This window comes from Salmo salar, chromosome ssa23, assembly GCF_905237065.1.
Source record: "Salmo salar chromosome ssa23, Ssal_v3.1, whole genome shotgun sequence".
NCBI classification, from domain to species: Eukaryota; Metazoa; Chordata; class Actinopteri; order Salmoniformes; family Salmonidae; genus Salmo; species Salmo salar.
Genome location: NC_059464.1, coordinates 44,884,407 through 44,908,975, shown reverse-complemented (window position 1 = coordinate 44,908,975; position 24,569 = coordinate 44,884,407). Strand labels below are relative to the sequence as shown.

General features: G+C 43.3%; 1 protein-coding gene across 3 annotated transcripts; it reads right to left on the bottom strand.

The window, feature by feature from the left end:
* Nucleotides 1-898: 898 nt before the first annotated feature.
* ap4e1 (adaptor related protein complex 4 subunit epsilon 1) lies at nt 899-24,270 on the bottom strand. Of its 3 annotated transcripts, none has more exons than XM_014170281.2 (22): nt 24,148-24,270; nt 20,892-20,963; nt 20,450-20,573; nt 17,830-17,903; nt 17,588-17,709; nt 17,060-17,219; nt 16,413-16,579; nt 16,074-16,147; nt 15,826-15,948; nt 15,512-15,621; nt 15,094-15,233; nt 14,012-14,124; nt 13,019-13,134; nt 12,583-12,767; nt 12,019-12,139; nt 11,692-11,803; nt 10,959-11,109; nt 7,339-7,615; nt 6,105-6,719; nt 5,710-5,900; nt 3,200-3,363; nt 899-3,021 (listed from the first exon to the last, which is right to left on the bottom strand). In XM_014170281.2, the coding sequence occupies exons 2-22, from the start codon at nt 20,892-20,894 to the stop codon at nt 2,849-2,851; spliced, it is 3,315 nt and encodes a 1,104-aa protein (XP_014025756.1). In that variant the 5' UTR covers nt 20,895-20,963; nt 24,148-24,270; the 3' UTR covers nt 899-2,848. The 3 variants fall into 3 exon arrangements, with proteins under 3 accessions (XP_014025756.1, XP_014025754.1, XP_014025755.1); XM_014170279.2 differs by having other exon boundaries at nt 23,902-24,252; XM_014170280.2 differs by having other exon boundaries at nt 7,339-7,582; nt 23,902-24,252.
* Nucleotides 24,271-24,569: the final 299 nt, after the last annotated feature.

Below are 24,569 nucleotides of genomic sequence, written 5' to 3'. Positions count from 1 at the left end.
CCACTTTTCACGGTAACAAACGGCCAAATTCACATGGTCATCCTGCCGCCAATTGGAAATTATAAATAAAATCAGATTAAGAGCTAAATTGGAAGAATAACTAATCAAATAAGTACATATTCTGTGAAATGTGGAGATAACTGTATTGTCAGAAATGTTACTTTACATAAAATATATGTGGTGGCACTGCTGCCACAAGGTAACTGGAGTACCCTGTAATGGCCACCTGGTGGCACCAGATATCCGTTGAGTTTCTTAAGGTGTGAAGTCTGTTGGATGTGTCGGGAAAGTGGTCGGAACACCTGGGTTTGTAGCGTTTATTTCTAGGTTAAATACATTTACTGGTATGAACAATTATGAAAGTAAAGATGACGAAGCACAGTAAAGTGAGGCCTTATGTATTTAGTGCTCTTTCTCGTGAAAGTTACATGGAACTTTGTAGTTTTAGAATAGGCACAGGATTTCAGTCTAAATCCAGAAATTAAGAAATCCGAGTTTAACAAGTCATGGAAATATTGTTGAGAAGCTTCTCTGCTGTCCATTTAGAACTCCTAAAAGCAATTCACCAGCCATTTGAGGGAATAATGAAGTGTGGTTTTGTTTAGCATATGACAGCAATCACAAACCTGTTGTAATGATAGTAACAGTGAAATTAAGTGATCCACTTCTCACTTTCTTAACAAGGTCGTTGGTTGATTAAATTAGGTCTACCTGTAGTATTTTACACAAACAACAAAAACATGGAACCAGGTAAGACAGAGATAAAGTCTTCTCCTGTTTAAAAGGCTATAATCCCACAACTGTAATACATTACTGCAACACTAGACTACATTTTAACACTAGTCTGTGTGTTTACTTTTGAAGTCCTTCCACTACAATAAAAATACTTTCACAGCTGAAGCATGCACGCTTATTTTATTGTACATTTACAATTTCTAGTTTTTAAAACAATGTCATAAAGTGTTTTAAAATATACACAATTCTTATTTTATTGATTAAATGTTTACAGTAGTTATGCACATGATACAAACAATTCTTAATACAAGTGTTATCCTCAAGTCTTGAATCTTAAACTTCTTTTCACATGGTTACTGGTGTTGCATGTTCAAGGTAATGAATGATTACCTAAACAGACGAGTAAAAGGTTAAATGTCCGGTTTATTAACTAAAGTAAGCAGAACTGCAGACAGGCACTAAAGTACACTGGTCTCTTTGTACTACAGGCACAAATGAACTTGTCTCCTTGGCATCAGAGCATAAGGTGTTTGGTTGGTTATCTTTGTGTTAGCGTTCAAATTACATACAATTCTTCAGTTCCATTAAAAAAATATCCACTTTTAGCACTCAAGCTTTTACAAAACGAAAAAGGCAAAAAAATGATTTGCATCTGAACACACATTGAATATCATTGAAAAGTAACAGATGAACTTCGTCCCCTGGCTATGGCGCACAGCAAGCATGAGGAGGACGTGTGTAGTGGAATAGATTAATGGTAGACTAACTGATATCTGAGGGGAACACATGAAGCAAAACATTTTTTTTACTTAAAGCTCTTTTATCTTGTATTTTACAAGATAACCAAATATATTCTATAAGAATATCCAATAAATATGTTTGAAATGCTGCATTGTTATAAAAAAAATAATCACCAATGACTCCTGGGTTTCAGCTCTTGCCTGTGAATTGGAAATCAATCAAATGCATACTGTTAGTAGATCATTATTAGATGCAGCGTCTGGAGAACGTAACATGCATGACAATGACAGTTCAGTATAACATGTACTGTTAAACTGAAACATTTCTGCCTTGATAATACCTTTCTGAATATTGATCATGTAATTAACTTAACTACTGAAGCTTTTGTGAGCCATTCGACAGCAGCTACAAGAGAGAGGGAGAGAGGAGGATAGCTACAAGAGAGAGGGAGAGAGGAGGAAGCTACAAGAGAGAGGGAGAGAGGAGGAATAGGGAGAGGAGGAAGAGAGGGAGAGAGGAGGAAGAAGAGAGAGGAGGAGAGAGGGAAACAGTCAAGGAGACCAATAAGACCAATAATCAGGTAAAAGATCAAATGGGAAACATGGCCAAGAATCCCATGACTTCTAGACTTCCTGGGCTGATTGGATTATTAAGTCAAGTCAAAGCTTGTAGAACTGAGAGACAACTGAACTCCTCATTTAATAAGTGTTTGTTTATTTCCAGAGGGTGTCTAATACAGAGCACGCTTTCCACTAGTTCCTTCTGAGGCTCACAGCTCACGTTTTCACCAACAGCTATGTGAAGCGATAAGAACAATTAGTTGTTCCCGTTAAAAACGCAATAAATACATGAGCATAAAAAAAGAAAACATGAAATCACTGTTGAGAAAAATATATAGCAAACACTGAACTGCAAAGACAAGGACACATAACGCCAGCTGCTTCCCACTCTATGTCTCTGTGTGATCGCTTCAATGAGGAGATTCTATGTACTTCAGTTGGCCCCTCAGTGGTGGTGCTTGGGGCCTGTGAGCGCAGGGCTGCACTTCATTCCATAAAGTGGTTTCCTCCCCTTCGTCCTTGTTGACTCTCCTTCACCGATGAGACAAACAACTGGGCAGGTGGAAACCAAATAGACAGGCAGGCCAATTCTCTTGTTTTTTTTCTATCCACGAATTGGTCTTTTGACCAATCACATCAGATCTTCAGAGCTGATTGGATTAGACCAATTAGTGAAAAAAATGTATCAGAATTGGGCTGCCTGTCTAAACGCATCCTTAGTCGCTGCCATATAACTTTAAAAAAAATGATCAGTGAGGTGAACGAAAGCAGAAGGAAGCAGAACAACTTCCTGGAATGAGACACGGCCCGGCTCAGGTCTCCGTCAGGGCTTTCTGACAGTGGTAGAGGAGGGAGTCTGGCAGATCAGGGACAGGGGAGCGCAGCCACACGGCCAGAGAGTCAGCGTGGACACGACAGTGAAGCAGACATGGCTGACCCTGACCTGGACCCTGGAGCAGCCGGCACGCCACGATGCCCTCCGACCCTAAAAGGATAAAAAGGTCAAAAGTAATAAACTTCCATTACCCACTTCATGATGAAGTGGTATTAACAACAGTGTATGACAGTAAGATGTACAATCACAGTATTATGGTAGGCATGAGATTTTCTAAGTGGTCAGGGCTGGGTTAAAGCATTAAGATGAGAGCGTGCCACCTGCTGACCTATGATGTCGACAATGTGGAGGTGTAGTTTGCCCTTCAGCGCGTCCAGTGTGGCCGTCAGAGGTTCTTGGTGTTCTGTTGTTACCAGTCGAAGGTTCTGCTTCAAGTCATGAGAGAAAGACAACCACATTTTCCCATAATCCCCTGTGGACACAGTCAACGGCCTGCATAAACACAAACAGGAAGTAGAATGTCAACAGTGTGCACACACAGGAAGTAGTAGTGGCTAACAGAGGCCCCCTAGGCACTAGGTGTAGATCTGAGAGAATTGGATGTAAGCAATAGGGTGGTAGCTCCATCTTGCCCTATGATAGGCCAGATGGAATTGTTGCCATAGTGCCTGTGAAGCAGGGGCGGGAGTTGGCCTGTGAAGCAGGGGCGGGAGTTGGCCTGTGAAGCAGGGGCGGGAGTTGGCCTGTGAAGCAGGGGCGGGAGTTGGCCTGTGAAGCAGGGGCGGGAGTTGGCCTGTGAAGCAGGGGCGGGAGTTGGCCTGTGAAGCAGGGGCGGGAGTTGGCCTGTGAAGCAGGGGCGGGAGTTGGCCTGTGAAGCAGGGGCGGGAGTTGGCCTGTGAAGCAGGGACAGGAGTTGGACTGTGAAGCAGGGTCAGGAGTTGGACTGTGAAGCAGGGTCAGGAGTTGGACTGTGAAGCAGGGTCAGGAGTTGGCCTGTGAAGCAGGGTCAGGAGTTGGCCTGTGAAGCAGGGTCAGGAGTTGGCCTGTGAAGCAGGGTCAGGAGTTGGCCTGTGAAGCAGGGTCAGGAGTTGGCCTGTGAAGCAGGGTCAGGAGTTGGCCTGTGAAGCAGGGTCAGGAGTTGGCCTGTGAAGTAGAGGAAGGAGTTGACCTGTGAAGCAGGAGTAGGCGTTGACCTGTGAAGTAGCAGTTGACCTGTGAAGTAGGAGTAGACCTGTGAAGTAGGAGTTGGCCTGTGAAGTAGAGGAAGGAGTTGACCTGTGAAGCAGGAGTTGACCTGTGGAGTAGGAGTTGGCCTGTGAAGTAGCAGTTGGCCTGTGAAGTAGCAGTTGACCTGTGAAGCAGGGAAAAAAGGAGTTGGCCTGTGAAGCAGGGGAAAAAGGAGTTGGCCTGTGAAGCAGGGGAAAAAGGAGTTGGCCTGTGAAGCAGGGGAAAAAGGAGTTGGCCTGTGAAGCAGGGGAAAAAGGAGTTGGCCTGTGAAGCAGGGGAAAAGGAGTTGGCCTGTGAAGCAGGGGAAGGAGTTGGCCTGTGAAGCAGGGGAAAAAGGAGTTGGCCTGTGAAGCAGGGGAAGGAGTTGGCCTGTGAAGCAGGAGTAGGAGTTGGCCTGTGAAGCAGGAGTAGGAGTTGGCCTGTGAAGCAGGGGAAGGAGTTGGCCTGTGAAGTAGGGGAAGGAGTTGGCCTGTGAAGTAGGGGAAGGAGTTGGCCTGTGAAGTAGGGGAAGGAGTTGGCCTGTGAAGTAGGGGAAGGAGTTGGCCTGTGAAGTAGGGGAAGGAGTTGGCCTGTGAAGTAGGGGAAGGAGTTGGCCTGTGAAGTAGGGGAAGGAGTTGGCCTGTGAAGTAGGGGAAGGAGTTGGCCTGTGAAGTAGGGTCAGGAGTTGGCCTGTGAAGTAGGGTCAGGAGTTGGCCTGTGAAGTAGGGTCAGGAGTTGGCCTGTGAAGTAGGGTCAGGAGTTGACCTGTGAAGTAGGGGAAGGAGTTGGCCTGTGAAGTAGAGATAGGAGTTGACCTGTGAAGTAGGGGCAGGAGTTGGCCTGTGAAGTAGGGGAAGGAGTCGGCCTGTGAAGCAGGAGTTGACCTGTGAAGTAGGGGAAGGAGTTGACCTGTGAAGTAGAGATAGGAGTTGACCTGTGAAGTAGATATAGGAGTTGACCTGTGAAGTAGAGATAGGAGTTGACCTGTGAAGTAGATATAGGAGTTGACCTGTGAAGTAGAGATAGGAGTTGACCTGTGAAGTAGGGATAGGAGTTGACCTGTGAAGTAGGGATAGGAGTTGTATTCAGGTCATCTCAGTTAACCCAGGACTAAAAAGTCTCATATGTCATTGGTCAGATGCTCCATTAAGTTCTGGGTCCATACGTGTTAAGAGGAGAGATAGAACTACGATCGGAACCAGAACAAAGTGCTCCGACCTCTCTCGCTTTACAAGTTACGGACAAGTCTATGGGCCTAACTGTCTCCTCCGCTTCAGAAATTCAAAAGATGCCAACACCTGAGAAATCGTGATTTGTCCAAAGCACCGGAACTAATGCTGCCAGTCCTCACGCATCCCTGTCGTTACATTTGAGTCATTTAGCAGACGCTCTTATCCAGAACGACTTAGAGCAGTGACTGAGTGCAAAAATGTTTTCCCACTTTGTCGTTGCATTATGACAGCTCTACAGTACCATTCCTGTTCACATAGTCTGTCCACGAGAGGTTAGGATTCAGGGTAACCTGGAAGACAGTACTGACAGTTACAGATAGCAGTAGTTTTACCTGAGGAAGTGTTTTACCTGAGGAAGTGTTTTACCTGAGGAAGTGTTTTACCTGAGGAAGTGTTTTACCTGAGGAAGTGTTTCAGAGAGAGGCTCAGTGAGAACTGTGCTGCCTGGGGCTGGCCCAGGGGTCTCTGGTAGGACAGTAACCCAGCCAGCTCCACCTGGACTGAGGCTCTCTTCATGACAACAGTGTGCAGACAAACCGTCACACTGTGACCCTTAACCTCCTTTAACGGACTACCTGAGATACAGGAGATCTGAGGGGGAAAACAGCATGATAGAATCATCAGTTTGACATGAATTACGGGCTGCAAAATTCCTGAAACTTTCACAAAGATCCCTGGTATTTCTAAATCCCAGTTGGAGGATCCCCTGGTATTTCTGTCTTGATTCCGGGATCTTCCAACCAGGATTTCTGAAAAAACAAGGGAACTTTGTTAAGGCCAGTCAAACAAATATACCTCCAGTTCTTTGCAGGTGAGCTGCAGTGCCATCTGGTGGAGTGCTGAGTCAGTGTTGTTGGAAATGAAAATCAGCAACACTAAGGCATCCTCTTTATACACTCTACAGGCTGACAGAGCCAGGCTGGAGTCCTGGTCCGAGCACAGGGGGGTGAACTCAGAGCGGGCCAGCCCAGAGAGCTCTGCTGGCAGGTGGGAGGTGAGAGGGAGGTCCCTGGGTCTCTCTAGGGCTGGAGCTTGGTGTAGATCTTGTTGTGTTTGTGGGTCTGTCTGTGTGTATGTGGGCGGTACAACAGCCACCATGCCATTTCCCCTGATCAGAGAGAGAGGTCCTCCTGCCTCTACTCTCTGCTCCGTCCCCTCTACATGGGGGCTACCGTTGCTAGTGGTATGGTCCAGTGTTCTCTGGGAGGTCTGTTGAGGTGTGGTGGTGGTAGCAGCACCCCCCTCTGAGGCCACAGTGGTCGACTCCAGTAGGTTGCTAAGCAGAAGGTTGTCAACGGCAGCGCTGCGAGACGAGTGGGAGGAGTCAGAGGAGCCTTCGCTGGCGCCTGATGATGACTCCCCTCTGGGTTTCCTTCTGAAGTGTCGGGGCACTGGCTCGGCTTGGCCCATCTGTTGGGGAGAGTACCAGCCGATATTTAACAGTACAAGCTGATATCCAACAGCACTCAGCCGTGAGCTAATATCCGACCGCACTCAGCTAATATCCGACCGCACTCGGCTAATATCCGACCGCACTCGGCTAATATCCGACAGCACTCGGCTAATATCCGACAGCACTCGGCTAATATCCGACAGCACTCGGCTAATATCCGACAGCACTCAGGCAACAAATAAGAATTTGTTCTTAACTGTTAGAGCATGGTGTTTGCAACGCCAGGGTTGTGGGTTCGATTCCCACGGGGGACCAGTACGGGAAAAAAATAAAAAATATGTATGAAATGTATGCATTCACTACTGTAAGTCGCTCTGGATAAGAGCGTCTGCTAAATGACTAAAATGTCAATGTGAAATGTAGTTAAATAAAGGTTAAATTAAAAAATAAATAAAACAGTACTCAGGCGTGAGCTGATAGCTAAAGCACCTGTATGTTTCTGCTTAGAAGTCTAGGCCGGGTTACTGTAAAGCACTTTGACAACTATTGATGTAAAAGGGTTTAAATAAAGCCTTAAATACATTTGATTGATTGGCAATGCTTAATGAACAATCAAACAGTAGAAGGTAATCTCACCAGACACACTGAGTTGTGGGACCCCAGGCCAACAAAGAGCGACGAGGCCAGCTGCCGTTTCTCCTGGTCAGGCTCAGGTCCAGAGGAGGGTTTCTGTGTCTGGGAGGGTGGGCTCTGAGGGGACAGCAGGGGACTGGGCAGCTCCACTAGGGGGGTTGGGGTCTCTCCTGCACTCTGCTGCTGGGCCAGGTACCCGTCCTTCCCCCACACCCTCTTCACCCCGTCCAACTTCAGAGTGGGAGAGCTGAAATAACATCGGGATACTAACCTGGGTCTTCTACAAGATTATATCAAAGAACATGTCATCAGTCTGGTTTAAATTCCTCTGACAATCTACGGTAAATGTCGATGTTCCTCAAGGCTCTGTTCTTGGACCAATACTGTTCTCATTATACACTGAGTCTAGGGCTGTTGCAGTGACTATTACCACCAAACCGGCAGTCATGAATCATGACCGCAGTAAAATTACACATGACCCGCCGAGTCATTGTAATCTCCTCTTATGCACTCTGGACATGCTTGGGTAATACCCAACTTGCTAACTACCGTTAGGTCCTAATGTCCTGGTACTCAGGGCTCTACTGTCCCTCCATCAGGTCCTAATGGCCTGGTACTCAGGGCTCTACTGTCCCTCCATCAGGTCCTAATGGCCTGGTACTCAGGGCTCTACTTTCCCTCTAACCACTCTGACATCAATCGAAAATCACACGTAAAACTTATCATTAAAACAGTAGACCTATCATACTTTAAAAAAAACTCACCTCACTGTGATGATCAATTTGAAGAAAGAAGTTCAACAGCAGGTTGAAACAGTGTAAAACATGATTGTTGTGGATGTTGTTTCAAAGCCTAACACAACTAAATGGACAGTGCTTTCTAAAGGTGATGATTCATTCAAAACACTCTCAACCATATTAGAGCTGATGCATAGGCTTATGAGCCTGAGCCCAAATATTATGATTGTGCCGTTATACAATAAATAGCCTAGCGCATATTACACAAAACTGACTCAAGATGTCTTTGGTACTTAATTGGTTTAGCCTATACTCCAAAATTAAACAAATTGTAGAACATATAGGCCAAAGCGATGCTGTTGGTTCTATGATTGTGCAGGGCGGCTTACAGAGTTAGCCTACAATTAAAGTGAATTTCTGTATTTGATGTTGAATAGCCTAGTAAAATGAATTGTTTTTATAATTAATTGGGTGACACATTACCTATAGCTACAGAATACCTCACCACCATTCGTTTCAATCTCCTCCTCTCTCTCATTCATTAATTAATTCATTCATTCATTCCTTTCTAGAGCACGCAGACGGGCTGTCAACAGTTTAGTGAGATAAAACTGTTGAGCATGTCGCGCCAGCGAGAGCATCCTCCTCAAAAAGGGGTTGGGTCGTGGAGTGAAATAAGGGTTATTGTATTTATTTCTGAGCTGCTCATATTAAGCACATGCTCCGCTATAAAACCAAAGTAGCCTAACAAAACGGACCGGCGGGAAAGCGCGCAGCCTCCATTCGCTATTCCAGTGCATACTAACAACATTTATTTTTCCCCCTGTTCCTGTTCATTTGATAAAATGGGCCATTCTAAATCGGAACTAATTTTACATACAAGATTAAATTGAGAATAGTTTGATGTGTGAGAATATGATCACTTGATGAGAGAAGAGGGTGTGCAGCCTGAGGTTAGGAACAGAGAGGAATCTTCTTTTTTTTTACTACTTTAACCTGTTATGGATAGGGGGCAGTACTTTCACGGCCGGATAAAAAACGTACCCGATTTAATCTGATTATTACTCCTGCCCAGAAACTAGAATATGCATATCATTATTAGCTTTGGATAGAAAACACTCCAAAGTTTCTAAAACTGTTTGAATGGTGTCTGTGAGTACAACAGAACTCATTTGGCAGGCCAAAATCTGAGAAGATTCTGTACAGGAAGTACCCTGTCTGACCATTTATTGGCCTTCTTGATCATCTCTATCCAAAACAGGGGATCTCTGCTGTAACGTGACACTTCCTACGGCTCCCATAGGCTCTCAGAAGGCGGGAAAAAGCTGAATGATGTCTTTGCAGGCCCTGGCTGAAAAACATTAGCGCCTTTGGTAAGTGGTCGATCAGAGTACAATGAGACTGAGGCGCGTGCACGAGGCGACCCCATGTTTTTATTTTCTCTGTCTTTGAACTAAAACAGGGTTTCCCGGTCTGAATATTATCGCTTTTTTACGAGAAAAATAGCATAAAAATTGATTTTAAACAGCGGTTGACATGCTTCGAAGTACGGTAATGGAATACTTAGAATTTTTTTGTCACGAAACGCGTCGGGCGCGTAACCCTTCGTCACCCTTCGATAGTGTCTTGAACGCACGAACAAAACACCGCTATTTGGATATAACTATGGATTATTTGGAACCAAACCAACATTTGTTATTGAAGTAGAAGTCCTGGGAGTGCATTCTGACGAAGAACAGGAAAGGTAATCCAATTTTTCTTATAGTAAATCTGAGTTTGGTGAGGGTCAAACTTGGTGGGTGTCAAAATAGCTAGCCTGTGATGGCGAGCTATCGACTCAGAATATTACAAAATGTGCTTTCACCGAAAAGCTATTTTAAAATCGGACACCTCGATTGCATAAAGGAGTTCTGTATCTATAATTCTTAAAATAATTATGTTTTTTGTGAACGTTTATCGTGAGTAATTTAGTAAATTCACCGGAAGTGTTCGGTGGGAATGCTAGTTCTGAACGTCACATGCTAATGTAAAAAGCTGGTTTTTGATATAAATATGAACTTGATTGAACAAAACATGCATGTATTGTATAACATAATGTCCTAGGAGTGTCATCTGATGAAGATCAAAGGTTAGTGCTGCATTTAGCTGTGGTTTTGTTTTTTGTGACATTATATGCTAGCTTGAAAAATGGGTGTCTGATTATTTCTGGCTGGGTACTCTGCTGACATAATCTAATGTTTTGCTTTCGCTGTAAAGCCTTGTTGAAATCGTACAGTGTGGTTAGATAAAGGAGAGTCTTGTCTTTAAAATGGTGTAAAATAGTCATATGTTTGAAAAATTGAAGTTTTTGGATTTTTAAGGAATTTGTAATTCGCGCCACGCCTATCATTGGATATTGGAGCAGGTGTTCCGCTAGCGGAACGTCTAGATGTAAGAGTTAACAAATCATCAATATTCTATAGTCAAGAACTGCAACGCTGCAGGGTTTTTCATGCTCAACAGTCTCCCGTGTGTATCAATGGTTCACCAACCAAAGGACATCCAGTCAACTTGACAACTGTGGGGAAGCATTGGAGTCAACATGGGCCAGCACCTTGTAGAGTCCATGCCCTGACTAACTGAGGCTGTTCAGAGGGCAAAAGGAGGAGGTGCAACTCAATATTAGAAAAGTGTTCCTAATATTTTGTAGACTCAGTATATAAGAAACTTCTTGGGTGAAATAACATGCAGTACTAATATAACCCAAAACCCCAAAGTACCAGTGGTGAGTTAGTCCGTCTGAGCTATACACTGACAACCACAGAGACTTTTCTTTGCATAGTTGAAGCCAAATTCAGTTGTCTTATTTCATCATTAGTGGACACTGTGAGAGTGATGAGAACATACCCTTCTTGGTGAGATAGCTCAGTGCTAATTCCAGACAGGCCTGAGCTCATAGAGAGCAGAGTAGGAGACCGTCTCTCTGTCAGTCTGTCTGTGATGCTGCAGGATGACAGACTGACAGGCAGGGACAGACCATAGGGCTCCAGGCTCAGAGCTGAGAAAGAGATGGGAAGACACTTTATTTATCCCCAAGAGAAGTCATTTGTCATACAGCAGCCATGTTACCAGCAGCCATGTTACCAGCAGCCATGTTACCAGCAGCCATGTTACCAGCAGCCATGTTAAAAACAACAGACCATAACAATGAATATGTAGAGGGTCAAATGGACTGGATTTGACTGTCTGGGTAGTGAAATGTCTTTTGTGTCAAAAAAACAAAACAGCATGAAACTAATATATATATATATATATATATATATATATAAAAAACGATATATACACACATACATACCTACTCACTCCATTTAGGAGACACTTTTTCCAAAGCGACTTAGCCAGCCAGTCAGTCAGCCACAGTCAGCCACAGTCAGCCAGCCAGTCACAGTCAGCCAGCCAGTCACAGTCAGCCAGCCAGTCACAGTCAGCCAGCCAGTCACAGTCAGCCAGCCAGTCACAGTCAGCCAGCCAGTCAGTTATTTTACCAACATTTGATCACAGGAAGTAACTATAAAAAATGTAAATAATTAGAAATACTTTTGTAGTAAAAACAACAAAGCGGAGGACGTCAACTTGTTACCTTTCTCTTGGACCAGGTCCTCCTGCCTCTGATGAGGAGATTTGTAAGGAGCTGCCCCAGCAGCCAACGCCTCAGACACATAGCCATCCAGGAAGGACAGGGACGAGTCTACCTGAGGAATGAAACAACACCACAGCCAACTCAGACAGGAAATGATTAGATCAACTGCAAATATTAAGTAGATCAATACTTTGGGATGTCTGCTCTTGGCCAGAGAGACAACCTGGCTGAATAAAGTTTAAATAAAGAAGATAAACATTTTGTTTATAGAGCCGATGACGTTCCGTGGGGTAGCAGTGCAAGTTTTGCCAATAGATGGCGGTGTACCTCCAGGCTTTCTTGCCTGCCCTCGGCTGGCAGTACCCTGGCTCGGAGCTTTGTATCCTGGCTAAGGATCATCAGTTCCTGGGCCCTTTGCCGGAGCACCGTATTCAGAGACCCAGAGTACCTGCATTTACATCAAATTACAGAGTGACTTAGTTAGCGCATTCATCTAAAGCAGGTAAAAAAACAACATATCACTTCTGACATCTTCAGAAGATCCACTACTAGCAAAACCATCTAGTGAGAAGTGTGAGCGTAGGAAATAAGCCTGAAATGCAGCCCGGTTTTGTGCTAACATTCCATTCCTACTCTGTGTCATATAGGGGGGGCAGGTAGCCTAGCAATTAGAGCGTTGGGCCAGTAACCGAAAGGTCGCTGGTTCAATTCCCTGAGCCGACAAGGTAAAAGAAACAACATGCTGATGTGCCCTTGAGCAAGGCACTTGACCCTAATTGCGCCTGTAAGTCGCTCTGGATAAGAGCGTCTGCTAAATGACTACAATCTCAAAATGTGACACCTAGTGGAATGTTAGCTCAAACAGACTTTGGACACAGGGAAGACAAGTACCTCTCACACACATCCCTGGCCAGGGCCACAGACACTGGGCTGGAGCACAGCTTGGTCATGGCCCCCAGTACCCAGCTCCTGGTCTCAGTGGAGGTGTGTCTCTGGTCCAGTAGTCTGGCCAGCAGTCTCATCACGCTGCCTGGGTCTGAGTCCTCCTCTCTCAGGTAGGAATACTCACCCAGCACCTACAGTAGGAGGGAGAAGAAGAAGGGACCAGGGGAAAATCACAGAGGTGATCAGGAAGTTAGATTTCTTTGGTTTGGGCTAAGTCTATTTGAATGTTATCAGAAAGTAGGAATTAATTATTCATCAGGAATAAGTCACAACCCTGCTTCATTTAAGAAACAATCTAAATAAAATGGCTCTTTAAATGTCTTCCCTTGAAACTGGAAACAGAGTTAAATCATTTTAGCAGTAGCCAGGACAGTGGACTGACCCAGCTGATGACCTGTAGGAAGCGTTGGGGCAGCTTGGCCGTCTCCCCCTGGAGTAAGGACATGTAGGAGTCCACAGCAAATAGCCTCAGCTGCCTGTCCTCCACATTATCAACACCTGGAGCAGCAGAGGCAGGCATTAACACCTGGAATCAATTACTGCATGTAAACCATGGATGGGGTCAATTACATTCAATTAAGTCCATTTGGGATGTAAACTCACATTTTAATTCTAATTTCCCTAAATGTTTTTATGTGAAAAATGTAAAAGTCAGTTTACTTCCTGAATTGAAATGGACTTGACCCCAACCTGACATAAATGGAATTCATGTCAACCACTAGTATCATCTGAAAACACAACGCACCAGGTTCAGCCTGTTCATTGGTTTACTTACCTTCAGCCAGTAGTCTAAGGAAAGTTCAGCCTGTTCATTGGTTTACTTACCTTCAGCCAGTAGTCTAAGGAAGGTTCAGCCTGTTCATTGGTTTACTTACCTTCAGCCAGTAGTCTAAGGAAAGTTCAGCCTGTTCATTGGTTTACTTACCTTCAGCCAGTAGTCTAAGGAAAGTTCAGCCTGTTCATTGGTTTACTTACCTTCAGCCAGTAGTCTAAGGAAGGTTCAGCCTGTTCATTGGTTTACTTACCTTCAGCCAGTAGTCTAAGGAAGGTTCAGCCTGTTCATTGGTTTACTTACCTTCAGCCAGTAGTCTAAGGAAAGTTCAGCCTGTTCATTGGTTTACTTACCTTCAGCCAGTAGTCTAAGGAAGGTTCAGCCTGTTCATTGGTTTACTTACCTTCAGCCAGTAGTCTAAGGAAGGTTCAGCGTGTTCATTGGTTTACTTACCTTCAGCCAGTAGTCTAAGGAAGGTTCAGCGTGTTCATTGGTTTACTTACCTTCAGCCAGTAGTCTAAGGAAGGTTCAGCGTGTTCATTGGTTTACTTACCTTCAGCCAGTAGTCTAAGGAAGGTTCAGCGTGTTCATTGGTTTACTTACCTTCAGCCAGTAGTCTAAGGAAGTTGTTAGGGATGTCAGGCTGCATCACGTCTCCCCCCAGAGAGAACACAGAGTTCATAGTCTGGATGAACCAGACATTGTCTGGGGCATACGTAGAGTGTTTATAGGAACAACAGACCATTGGGATTGGTGTCATGAATGAAAGAGCAACAACAGAACAGATACAAACTGGCCTCCCGAGTGGCGCAGCGGTCTAAGGCAGTGCTTTGCAGTGCTTGAGGCGTCACTACAACCGGCCGTGACTTGGCTCATTGCGCTCTAGCGACTCCTTTGATTGTAAATATCCTTTGCTATCCCTCTAATAAATTGGTGAGGCTGGCTTCCTGGTTAAGTGAGCGGGTGTTAAGAAGCGCAGCTTGAGGGTTATGTTTCGGATGACACATAACTCGACCTTCGCCTCTCCCGTGCCCGTTGTGGAGTTGCAGCGATGAAACAAGATCGTAATTGGATATCATGAAATTGGGGAGAAAAAGGAGGTCAAATTACAACAACAAAAAAAAGAACAGATACAAAACTGTCTGTCCCATTATCATCATAGTCTCAGGTCCAGCAGTTCTGGGTTTCTCCAGATCTCACTGATACACTTGTTAGCCAGGCCTGCAATCAACAGGGAGAAACCAGGCCTGCAATCAACAGGGAGAAACCAGGCCTACAATCAACAGAGAGAAACCAGGCCTACAATCAACAGGGAGAAACCAGGCCTACAATCAACAGGGAGAAACCAGGCCTACAATCAACAGAGAGAAACCAGGCCTACAATCAACAGAGAGAAACCAGGCCTACAATCAACAGAGAGAAACCAGGCCTACAATCAACAGAGAGAAACCAGGCCTACAATCAACAGAGAGAAACCAGGCCTACAATCAACAGAGAGAAACCAGGCCTACAATCAACAGAGAGAAACCAGGCCTACAATCAACAGAGAGAAACCAGGCCTACAATCAACAGAGAGAAACCAGGCCTACAATCAACAGAGAGAAACCAGGCCTACAATCAACAGAGAGAAATCAACAGAAATATCATGAACGTCTTTGATTGTAGACTCAATAATGAAAGGATATTTTTCAGCTAGTTCTGCTACTTTCCCAACGAGATCTATAGTGCTGTAGTCGTCACAGGTCAGCCTGAGGAACTCAAGCATCTTCTCGACGATCACTGTAACGTTCTGGGCATTGGTGATGCGGAAGAGTAACTCCAGTGTCTGTTGGGGAGAGGAGGGGAAGGGGGGGCATATTGATTGACACGTCAAGAAGGGTTGTCAAATTCTGGAAACGTTCCCAAAGTTCGCAGTTTTTTTTCTCCATAAATCCCGGTAGGAGGATTCCAAGTTCACTCACTACTTACTCCGGGAATCCTTCAACTGAGATCTATTGAAAACCTGGGAACTTTGGGAAAAACGTTAAGAATTTTGCAACCCCACCTATGAGTACAGTAAATGCCAAAGCCCTGCCACACAATGGTATCTCCTGCCTCACTCACCTCGCGCTTAATGATGACATCAGAGTGGTCCAGACACTCTATGATGGTCATCTGGTGAGGCAGGGCCAGGTTAGCATCCTGCTGCACCACGTACGTCAGAGCCTTCAGACCTAAGATCACACACACACACACACGTATTACTCACTATAGGAGTGTCCAGCAGGCAAGTTCTTTCAACTACGTCAATACAACTGAAGTACAAAACAGTTGTGGTTTGTAAACTGGTTTTAATGATGTCCTATGATCACTATTAACATCATGTAAAAAAGGATTAGGTCCATCTTCTGACCACACTGAACATGGAGGGATCTTACCCAGATATTTGAGGTTGATCTTAGGCGATAGGACAAAGTTCCCGATGCATTCCGCTGCTTTCTCCAACAGTTGTGACTTTGGATGAACTGTATAGATGGTCTTCACACACTCAAATAAAATGGCTGAAAAATAACAAGTTAAACCAAAAGCATTGGAGGGGTTGGTGCAACAATGTCTGTGCATGAAGGGCAGATGTGTGCTGACAAGTCTCGTAGAGGACACCTTGTGAGGTACACGCATGACATACCGTAAGTAATGTTGTGATTCATCTCTGCTCTTCTTAACGACTCCTCCAGTACATCATACATCACCTCACTAGTGCTGTAAAACCCAGAGGAACATCTTAGTTAGAAAACAGAGTTGCCCTTCTGAGACTACAACAAAGTCTCACCTAAATAGACAACGATTATAGGGCCAGTCTCCCAGATAACAGCTGAACTAAAAAGCTTCATGGACAATCTCCATAGAAAGTGCTTCTAAATCCAGGGTTAACAGGCCCAGAGTTCTACTCAATCAGGTGACACCAGAATGTGAGGGGGGGGGTCGGACAGAAACATATGTAGAATGATATGATATACTACTGTACCCCTGGTCTTCCTTCCCCAGGTAGGCCAGTATTCTGAGCAGCTGTATTTGAAGCCAGGGAGCAGGAACACTGTGGTAGTTGAAGTCCAGGGGGAGTTTACCTCCTACCACCTGCCTCAGGATGGTTACCATGCTCCCGGTCAAATCCTTGTAACTCTCTGGGTTCTCCTGGAGATATTGGGGAAACAGCAAGTTGTTTATAGTCTTATAGGACACCACATTGGCTAGTATAGCCTGTACTTACGTGGCGCAACTAAAAACAATATATGTTTGTGATTTATGTAATCAATGTGAAAATGAATTGGTAGAACAATTCCACTGTAGCTGGGTGCTACTGTTAGACTATTTGATTACCCAAGTTTTTATTTTTAACTAGGCAAGTCAGTTAAGAACATTTAAGAACACATTCTTATTTACAATGACAGCCTAACCCAGCCAAACCCGCTGGGCCAATTGTGTGCCGCCCTATGGGACTCCCAATCACAGCCAGATGTGATACAGCCTGGATTCGAACCAGGAACTGTAGTGACGACCTCTTGCACTGAGATGCAGTGCCTTAGACCGCTGCGCTAGTCGGGAGCCTAGTTAACTCCAAGTCTTCTTTCAGTGATATGGATGAAGAAATGATACCATTATGACAGGAAGTACCTTGATGAGCTGTAGGTAGATGTGTAGAGAGGCTGTCATGACTCCAGGGTCTTTGTCACACAGGGCCTTCCTAAACTTGCTGTGGATGTGTTGCACCTGGTTAGGTGCGATCAGGTAGAACTTGTACAGAGCCAGGACTGCTTTCCTCCGGATGATCTCCCTGTGGACAGATAAAAGTTGGACTAATTGCTCTTAACACATACCCTACGCCTATTTGATTGTAAATATCCTTTGCTATTTATTTTACATTTTTAGATGTGATATGTTTTATGACTGCTGCAAGATGTATTGCCTCTCTGAGGACATTAAAAGGTCATAATCTAAAAAATAAAATAAAAAAGGTTTCTGAAAATGGGTAAAGAGCCCTAAATTGGAGCGTTGTCATAACACAAGCAACAGCAGTGTTGTGGGTTCAATGCCTACAGAGATCACACACACACCAAACTAATGACTCACTCACTGCACTTTTGCCCATAAAGTGAAACTGAGCAAATTATAAGAATCCGTATGTAATATTAAAGTCCTTACTTTGGATGTGTGAGTTTCTCCTCCACCACTGGCAGGATGGCAGGTATCATATCTTTGGGAAACATCTGACTGACGACAGTTAGAGCCATGCACACCTCGATCAGGTTGGTACTCTGCAAATCCTGTCAAAACAACAACACCAGCAAGTCTATAAAACAACAAACAACAACAACATCTTGCAATATTCATTCAACTACTGCATGTGGAAACCCAAGGACAACAAATCAGGGTTGAAAATGCACCTTTAAGACTGTGTTCACCAGGAGTAGCAGAAACTCATCAGTTTCATTAAGGAACAAGGATACAGCAAGGTAACCTGGAGACACAGATTAAATCAACACAACTATTGGACACGTTAAAAATATTTAATAGTTTGAATTTTAATAAAATATGTTACAGTAAAGCTAGGCTTTCTGAATCGTTACCAAGTCAAAATGATAAAATGGTATAGTAAGTAATTCCAGGAGAATATAACATACCGATTATTTATATAAATATCATATGAACACATAACATCCTATGAATATGTATGTCTATGGAACATACCCATCCTATGAATATGTACAGTACCAGTCAAAAGTTTGGACACACCTACTCATTGAAGGGTTTTTCTTTATTTTTACTATTTTCTACATTGTAGAATAATAGTGAAGACATCAAAACTATGAAATAACACATATGGACTCATGTAGTAACCAAAAAAAGTTAAACAAATCAAAATATATTTTATATTTGAGATTCTTCAAAGTAGCCACCCTTTGCCTTAAATGACAGATTTGCACACTCTTGGCATTCTCTCAACCAGCTTCATCAGGTAATCACCTGGAATGCATTTCAATTAACAGGTGTGCCATTTCCAAAGTTAATTTGTGGAATTTCTTTCCTTCTTAATGTGTTTGGGCCAATCAGTTGTGTGGTGACAAGGTAAGGGTGGTATGCAGAAGACAGCCCTATTTGGTAAACGACCAAGTCCATATTATGGCAAGAACAGCTCAAATGAGCAAAGAGAAATGACAGTCCATCATTACTTTAAGACATGAAGGTCAGTCAACACGGAACATTTCAAGAACTTTGAACCTTTCTTCAAGTGCAGCCGCAAAAACCATCAAGCGCTATGATGAAACTGTCTCATGAGAATTGCCACAGGAAAGGATGACCCAGAGTTACCTCTGCTGCAGAGGATAAGTTCATTAGAGTTACCAGCCTCAGAAATTGAGCCCAAATAAATGCTTCAGAGAGTTCAAGTAACAGACACATGTATGTTCAGAGGAGACCGCGTGAATCAGGCCTTCATGTTCAAATTGCTGCAAAGAAACCACTACTAAAGGACACCAATAATAAGAAAAAACTTGTTTGGGCCAAGAACCACGAGCAATGGACATTAGACCGGTGGAAATCTGTCCTTTGGTCTGATGAGTCCAAATTGGAGATTTTTGGTTCCAACCTCCATGTCTTTGTGAGACGCAGAGAAGGTGAACGAATTATCTCCGTATGTGTGGTTCCCATCGTGAAGCATGGAGGAGGAGTTGTGATGGCGTGGGGGTGCTTTGCTGGTGACACTGTCAGTGATTTATTTAGAATTCAAGGCACACTTAACCAGCATGGCTACCACAGCATTCTGCAGCGATATGCCATCCCATCTGGTTTGTGCATAGTGGGACTATCATTTGTTTTTCAACAGGTCAATGATCCAACACACCTCCAGGCTGTGTAAGGGCTATTTGACCAAGAAGGTGAGTGATGGAGTGCTGCATTAGATGACCTGGCCGCCACAATCACCCAACCTCAACACAATTGAGATGGTTTTGGAAGAGTTGGACCGCAGAGAGAAGGAAAAGCAGCCAACACGTGCTCAGTATATGTGGGAACTCCAAGACGGTTGGAAAATCAATCAAGGTGAAGATGGTTGAGAGAATGCCAAGAGTGTGCAAAGCTGTCATCAAGGCAAAGGGTGGCTACTTTGAATAATCTTAAATATTTGTAACACTTTTTTGGTAAGTACATGATTCCATATGTGTTATTTCATAGTTTTGATGTCTTCACTATTATTCTACAATGTATAAAATAGTAAAAAATAAAGAAAAACCCTTGAATGAGTAGGCGTGTCCAAACTTTTGACTGGTACTGTATGTCCTATGAATGTGTATGGGACGTACCCATCCTATGAATGTGTATGGAACAGACCCATCCTATGAATGTGTATGGAACAGACCCATCCTATGAATGTCTATGGGACGTACCCATCCTATGAATGTGTGTGGAACAGACCCATCCTATGAATGTGTATGGGACGTACCCATCCTATGAATGTGTATGGAACAGACCCATCCTATGAATGTGTATGGAACAGACCCATCCTATGAATGTGTGTGGAACAGACCCATCCTATGAATGTGTGTGGAACAGACCCATCCTATGAATGTGTGTGGAACAGACCCATCCTATGAATGTCTATGGGACGTACCCATCCTATGAATGTGTGTGGAACAGACCCATCCTATGAATATGTGTGGAACAGACCCATCCTATGAATGTGTGTGGAACAGACCCATCCTATGAATATGTGTGGAACAGACCCATCCTATGAATGTGTGTGGAACAGACCCATCCTATGAATGTGTATGGGACGTACCCATCCTATGAATGTGTGTGGAACAGACCCATCCTATGAATGTGTGTGGAACAGACCCATCCTATGAATGTGTGTGGAACAGACCCATCCTATGAATGTGTGTGGAACAGACCCATCCTATGAATGTGTGTGGAACAGACCCATCCTATGAATGTGTATGGGACGTACCCATCCTATGAATGTGTGTGGAACAGACCCATCCTATGAATGTGTGTGTCTACAGAACGTACCCACTCTCTTCTCCAGGACACTGCCCTGCTGGGCCAGCTTGATGGCGTGAATGTAACTGAAGGACGCCTGGTAACCCAGCATCTCACAGTAGATGGCTCTCACCATTATTTCCTTCATCTGACGCTGAAATTACATTATTATACGTCAACATTACTTCACGTGGCAACCATTTGACTGAGAAGAATGTCCAAATATTCAATTCAATACAGTGTTAAAATACAGTGTTTTGGTACCCCTCTGGTGCAATTATTAAGAAAGCCGTTGCCACGGTACTAGTAACACACTCCACAAATAATACAAGTAAACAGATCTATAAATCTGCCTCAGTTATGACAGATTCATGTCTTTGTCGTCAAAGACAAACGAAGTGTCAGAATGATTAGATATTTTTTTACGGACACATTGCAATGCTCTCTGATGGGAAGATGAAGTGAGACTTACCATGGTGGTGTTGGGAGATGCTACCTGCTCCTTGATAGACGCCAGCTCCTTTTTAATAAGTTTTTCCTCCTCCTGGAAATAAAGACAATGGGAATGTTTGTATAGAGTGAGGGCCAGGTGTAGTGGGGCCTGCATAGGCTCTGGTCTTTGTTTTGCTCTTTTCAGTATTATGTCTATCTCTGATAAGCTACCCAGGAAAGGACTGAAAAATAGCCCATATTAATATATGTAGCCTTAGAAATAAGGTTCATGAAATCAATAACTTGCTAATATCAGATAACATTCATATATTAGCCATTTCATTTTTATATTAGACATAACATCTATAGAAGAGACATGAAGGCTTATGGGGGAGGTGTTGCTGTATGTATGTATGTATGTATGTATGTATGTATGTATGTATGTATGTATGTATGTATGTATGTATGTATGTATGTATGTATTCAGAGCCATATCCCTGTAATGCTTAGAGAAGATCTTATGCCAAGTGTCATTGAAATGTTGTGGTTGCACGTTCACCTGGAATATCTAAAGCCTTTCCTTTTGGGGTGTTTCTATAGGCCACCAAGTGCTAACAGTCAGTATCTAAATAATGTGTGAGATGCTTGACAGTGTATGTGATGTAAACAGAGAGGTCTACTTTCTTGGGGACCTGAATATTGAGAGTAAGATTCTCACTGTAACCAGTGCCTGTAATCTGGTTCAGGTTATTAATCAACCTACCAGGGTGTTTACAAACACTACAGGAACAAGATCATCTACATGTATCAATCACATTTTTACTAATACTGTAGAACTTTGTTCTAAAACTGTATCGGTACCCATTGGATGCAGTGATCACAATATTGTGGCTATATCCAGGAAAACCAAAGTTCCAAAAGCTGGGCCTAAAATAGTGTATAAGAGATCATACAATAGATTTTGCAGTGATTCTTATGTGGATGATGTTAAAATATCTGTTGGTCTGATGTGATTAATAAGGAGCATCCAGACGCTGCACTTGATGAATTTATAAAATTGCTTCTTCCAATTATTGATAAACATGCACCTGTTAAGAAACTGACTGTTAGAAGTGTTAAGGCTCCATGGATTGATGAGGAATTGAAAAACTGAATGGTTGAAAGAGATGGGACAAAAGGAGTGGCTAATAAGTCTGGCTGCACATCTAACAGCAAATTGAGAATTTATGTGACTAAACTCAACAAAAAGAAGAAGAAACCAAGAAGCCAAGATCAATGATATTAAGAATGATGGAAAAAGACTTGAGTACTTTAAATTATGGGCAGAAAGACAAATTCAACTCCATCTTTCATCGAATCAGATGGCTTATTCATCACAAAACCATTTGATGTTGACAATTATTTTAATGATTACTTCATTGGCAAAGTGGGCAAACTTAGGCAGGAAATGCCAACAATGAACAGTGAGCGATCGTACTCAAGCATAAAAAAAAATAATGAAAGAAAAGCATTCTAAGTTTGAATTTTGTAAAGTTAGTGTGAAAGAGATGGAAAAAGTATTGTTATCGGTCAATAATGACAAACTTAGACAACTTTGACAACTTAGATGGAAAGCTACTGAGGATGGTGGCTGACTCTATAGCCACTCCTATCAGTCATATCTTTAATCTGAGCCTAGAGGAAAGTCTTTGTCCTCAGGCCTGGAGGGAATTTAAAGTCATTTCTTTACCCAAGAGTGGTAAAGCAGCCTTTACTGGTTCTAACAGCAGACCTATCAGCTTGCTGCCAGCTCTTAGCAAACTGTTGGAAAAAATTGTGTGTTGACCAAATACAATGCTATTCTCTGTAAACAAATTAATAGACTTTCAGAGAAGGGCACTCAACATGTACTGCACTGGCACAAATGACTGATGATTGGTTGAAAGAAATTGATCAAAAGATTGTGGGAGCTGTACCGATTTCATTGCAGCCTTTGATATTATTGACCATAACCTGTTGTTGAGAAAAGGTATGCGTTATGGCTTTTCAACCTCTGCCATATCATGAATTCAGAGCCATCTGTCTAATAGAACTCAAAGGGTTTTCTTTAATGGAAGCTTCTCTAATGTCAAACATGTGAAGTGTGGTGTACCGCAGGGCAGCTCTCTAGGCCCTCTACTCTGTTCTATTTTTCCAATGACCTGCCGCTGGCATTAAACAAAGCATGTGTGTCCATGTATGCTGATGATTCAACCATATATGCATCAGCAACCACAGCTAGTGAAGTCACTGCAGCCCTTAAAGAGTTGCAGTCTGTTTTGGAATGGGTGGCCAGTAATAAACTGGTCCTGAACATCTCTAAAACTAAGAGCATTGTATTTGGTACAAATCATATCCTAAATTCTAGACCTCAGCTGAATCTGGTAATGTATGGTGTGGCTTTTGAACAAGTTGAGGAGACTAAATGACTTGGTGTTACCAAAGATTGTAAACTGTCATGGTCAAAACATATAGATTCAATGGTTGTAAAGATGGGGAGAGGTTTGTCTGTAATAAAGAGATGCTCTGCTTTTTTGACACTACACTCCACAAAGCAAGTCCTGCAGGCTTTAGTTGTATCTTATCTTGATTATTGTCCAGTCATATGGTCAAGAGATGCAAAGACATGTTTGTGTAACTGACACACCCACTAATGTGTTTAATATAAATGGTAAAGTATTTTGTCTGCAATATCTTTTTCGTTGTGTCAGACCCCAGTATTAGCTGTCGCCACTGGTGGGGATCCTAATAAATCAACATCAATTAGGCTCGCAGTCTCAAGCATACGGCATAGACTTGACGTTGAAGAGAATTTGGGGGATCAGTGGACACTAGTAAATAATTACAGTTTTGTTTCAGGGTGGTTAATTGTGGCTAGACAGGTAGCTGTGGGCACTAGTTAATACACCACAAATTGTAGCGAAAGTGTACAGATAGCTAGCCACCTAATTTTAGCTATACTACTCCTGTCAGCATCGATGCTGACCATAATGTGTAAGGCAACTGGCCAAAGAGCTGGCTACGGTACTCACATGTTTGGATGTCAGTTCAGTGATTCCTTTGATCAGATTCCCTAATTTGGAGGAGGGGGAAAGTTTCCCAGCTCCTGCCTGCGAGTCTAGCGAAAGGAGGCTCGGGAGAGCAGACAGAGTCTTCTCGACAACATCACTCATGGCGACGCTCAAAGCAGGCCGCAAACAGCTAGCTTCTTGCTCGTAAAGTACACCTAGTAAATCCTTTGCTCATAACACTGATATTGTCTTAAAAATAATGCATACCTGTTTATCTACAGTTGAAACTAGTGTTCGTGTTTTTTTAAAGGTAACGTTAGCTAGCTCCAGTCGGCCATTGTTTGGATTCAGCAAGTTCCGTTTGGTGATGTCACTTCCGGTCTTTTCTACAAAACTTTATTGGAATCGACCAAGCGTCAACAACCGCCTACCTTAAGTAAATGGAAAGTTCGTGTGGATCAGTTTAGTCAAGTCGATGACCATCGTTGGTCACTGCCTTTCAAAGTGTGTTGCATTATGGTGATAAAAATTGTCCGACTTGCATGTGGACTGCATGAACTTACAAAAACCATGTGATCAAAGGTCATGAAGTTTTGACTGCAGTTGACTGCAAGTTTTTGCAGTTGCTCTTGGGGGTGGCAGGTAGCATGTAGGGTAGGAGCATTGGAACAGTAACTGAAAGGTTGCTG

What these genes read in the sequence shown, in the direction of transcription:
- ap4e1 (XM_014170279.2), bottom strand. Translation starts at nt 24,042, where the DNA reads ATGAGTGATGTTGTCGAGAAGACTCTGTCTGCTCTCCCGAGCCTCCTT. An exon ending in GCCAGGGATGTGTGTGAGAG is followed by an intron (nt 12,140 to 12,582) that starts GTACTTGTCTTC and finishes ATGTAAATGCAG; the next exon opens with GTACTCTGGGTCTCTGAATA. An exon ending in GAGCTATCTCACCAAGAAGG is followed by an intron (nt 7,616 to 10,958) that starts GTATGTTCTCAT and finishes ATAATCTTGTAG; the next exon opens with AAGACCCAGGTTAGTATCCC.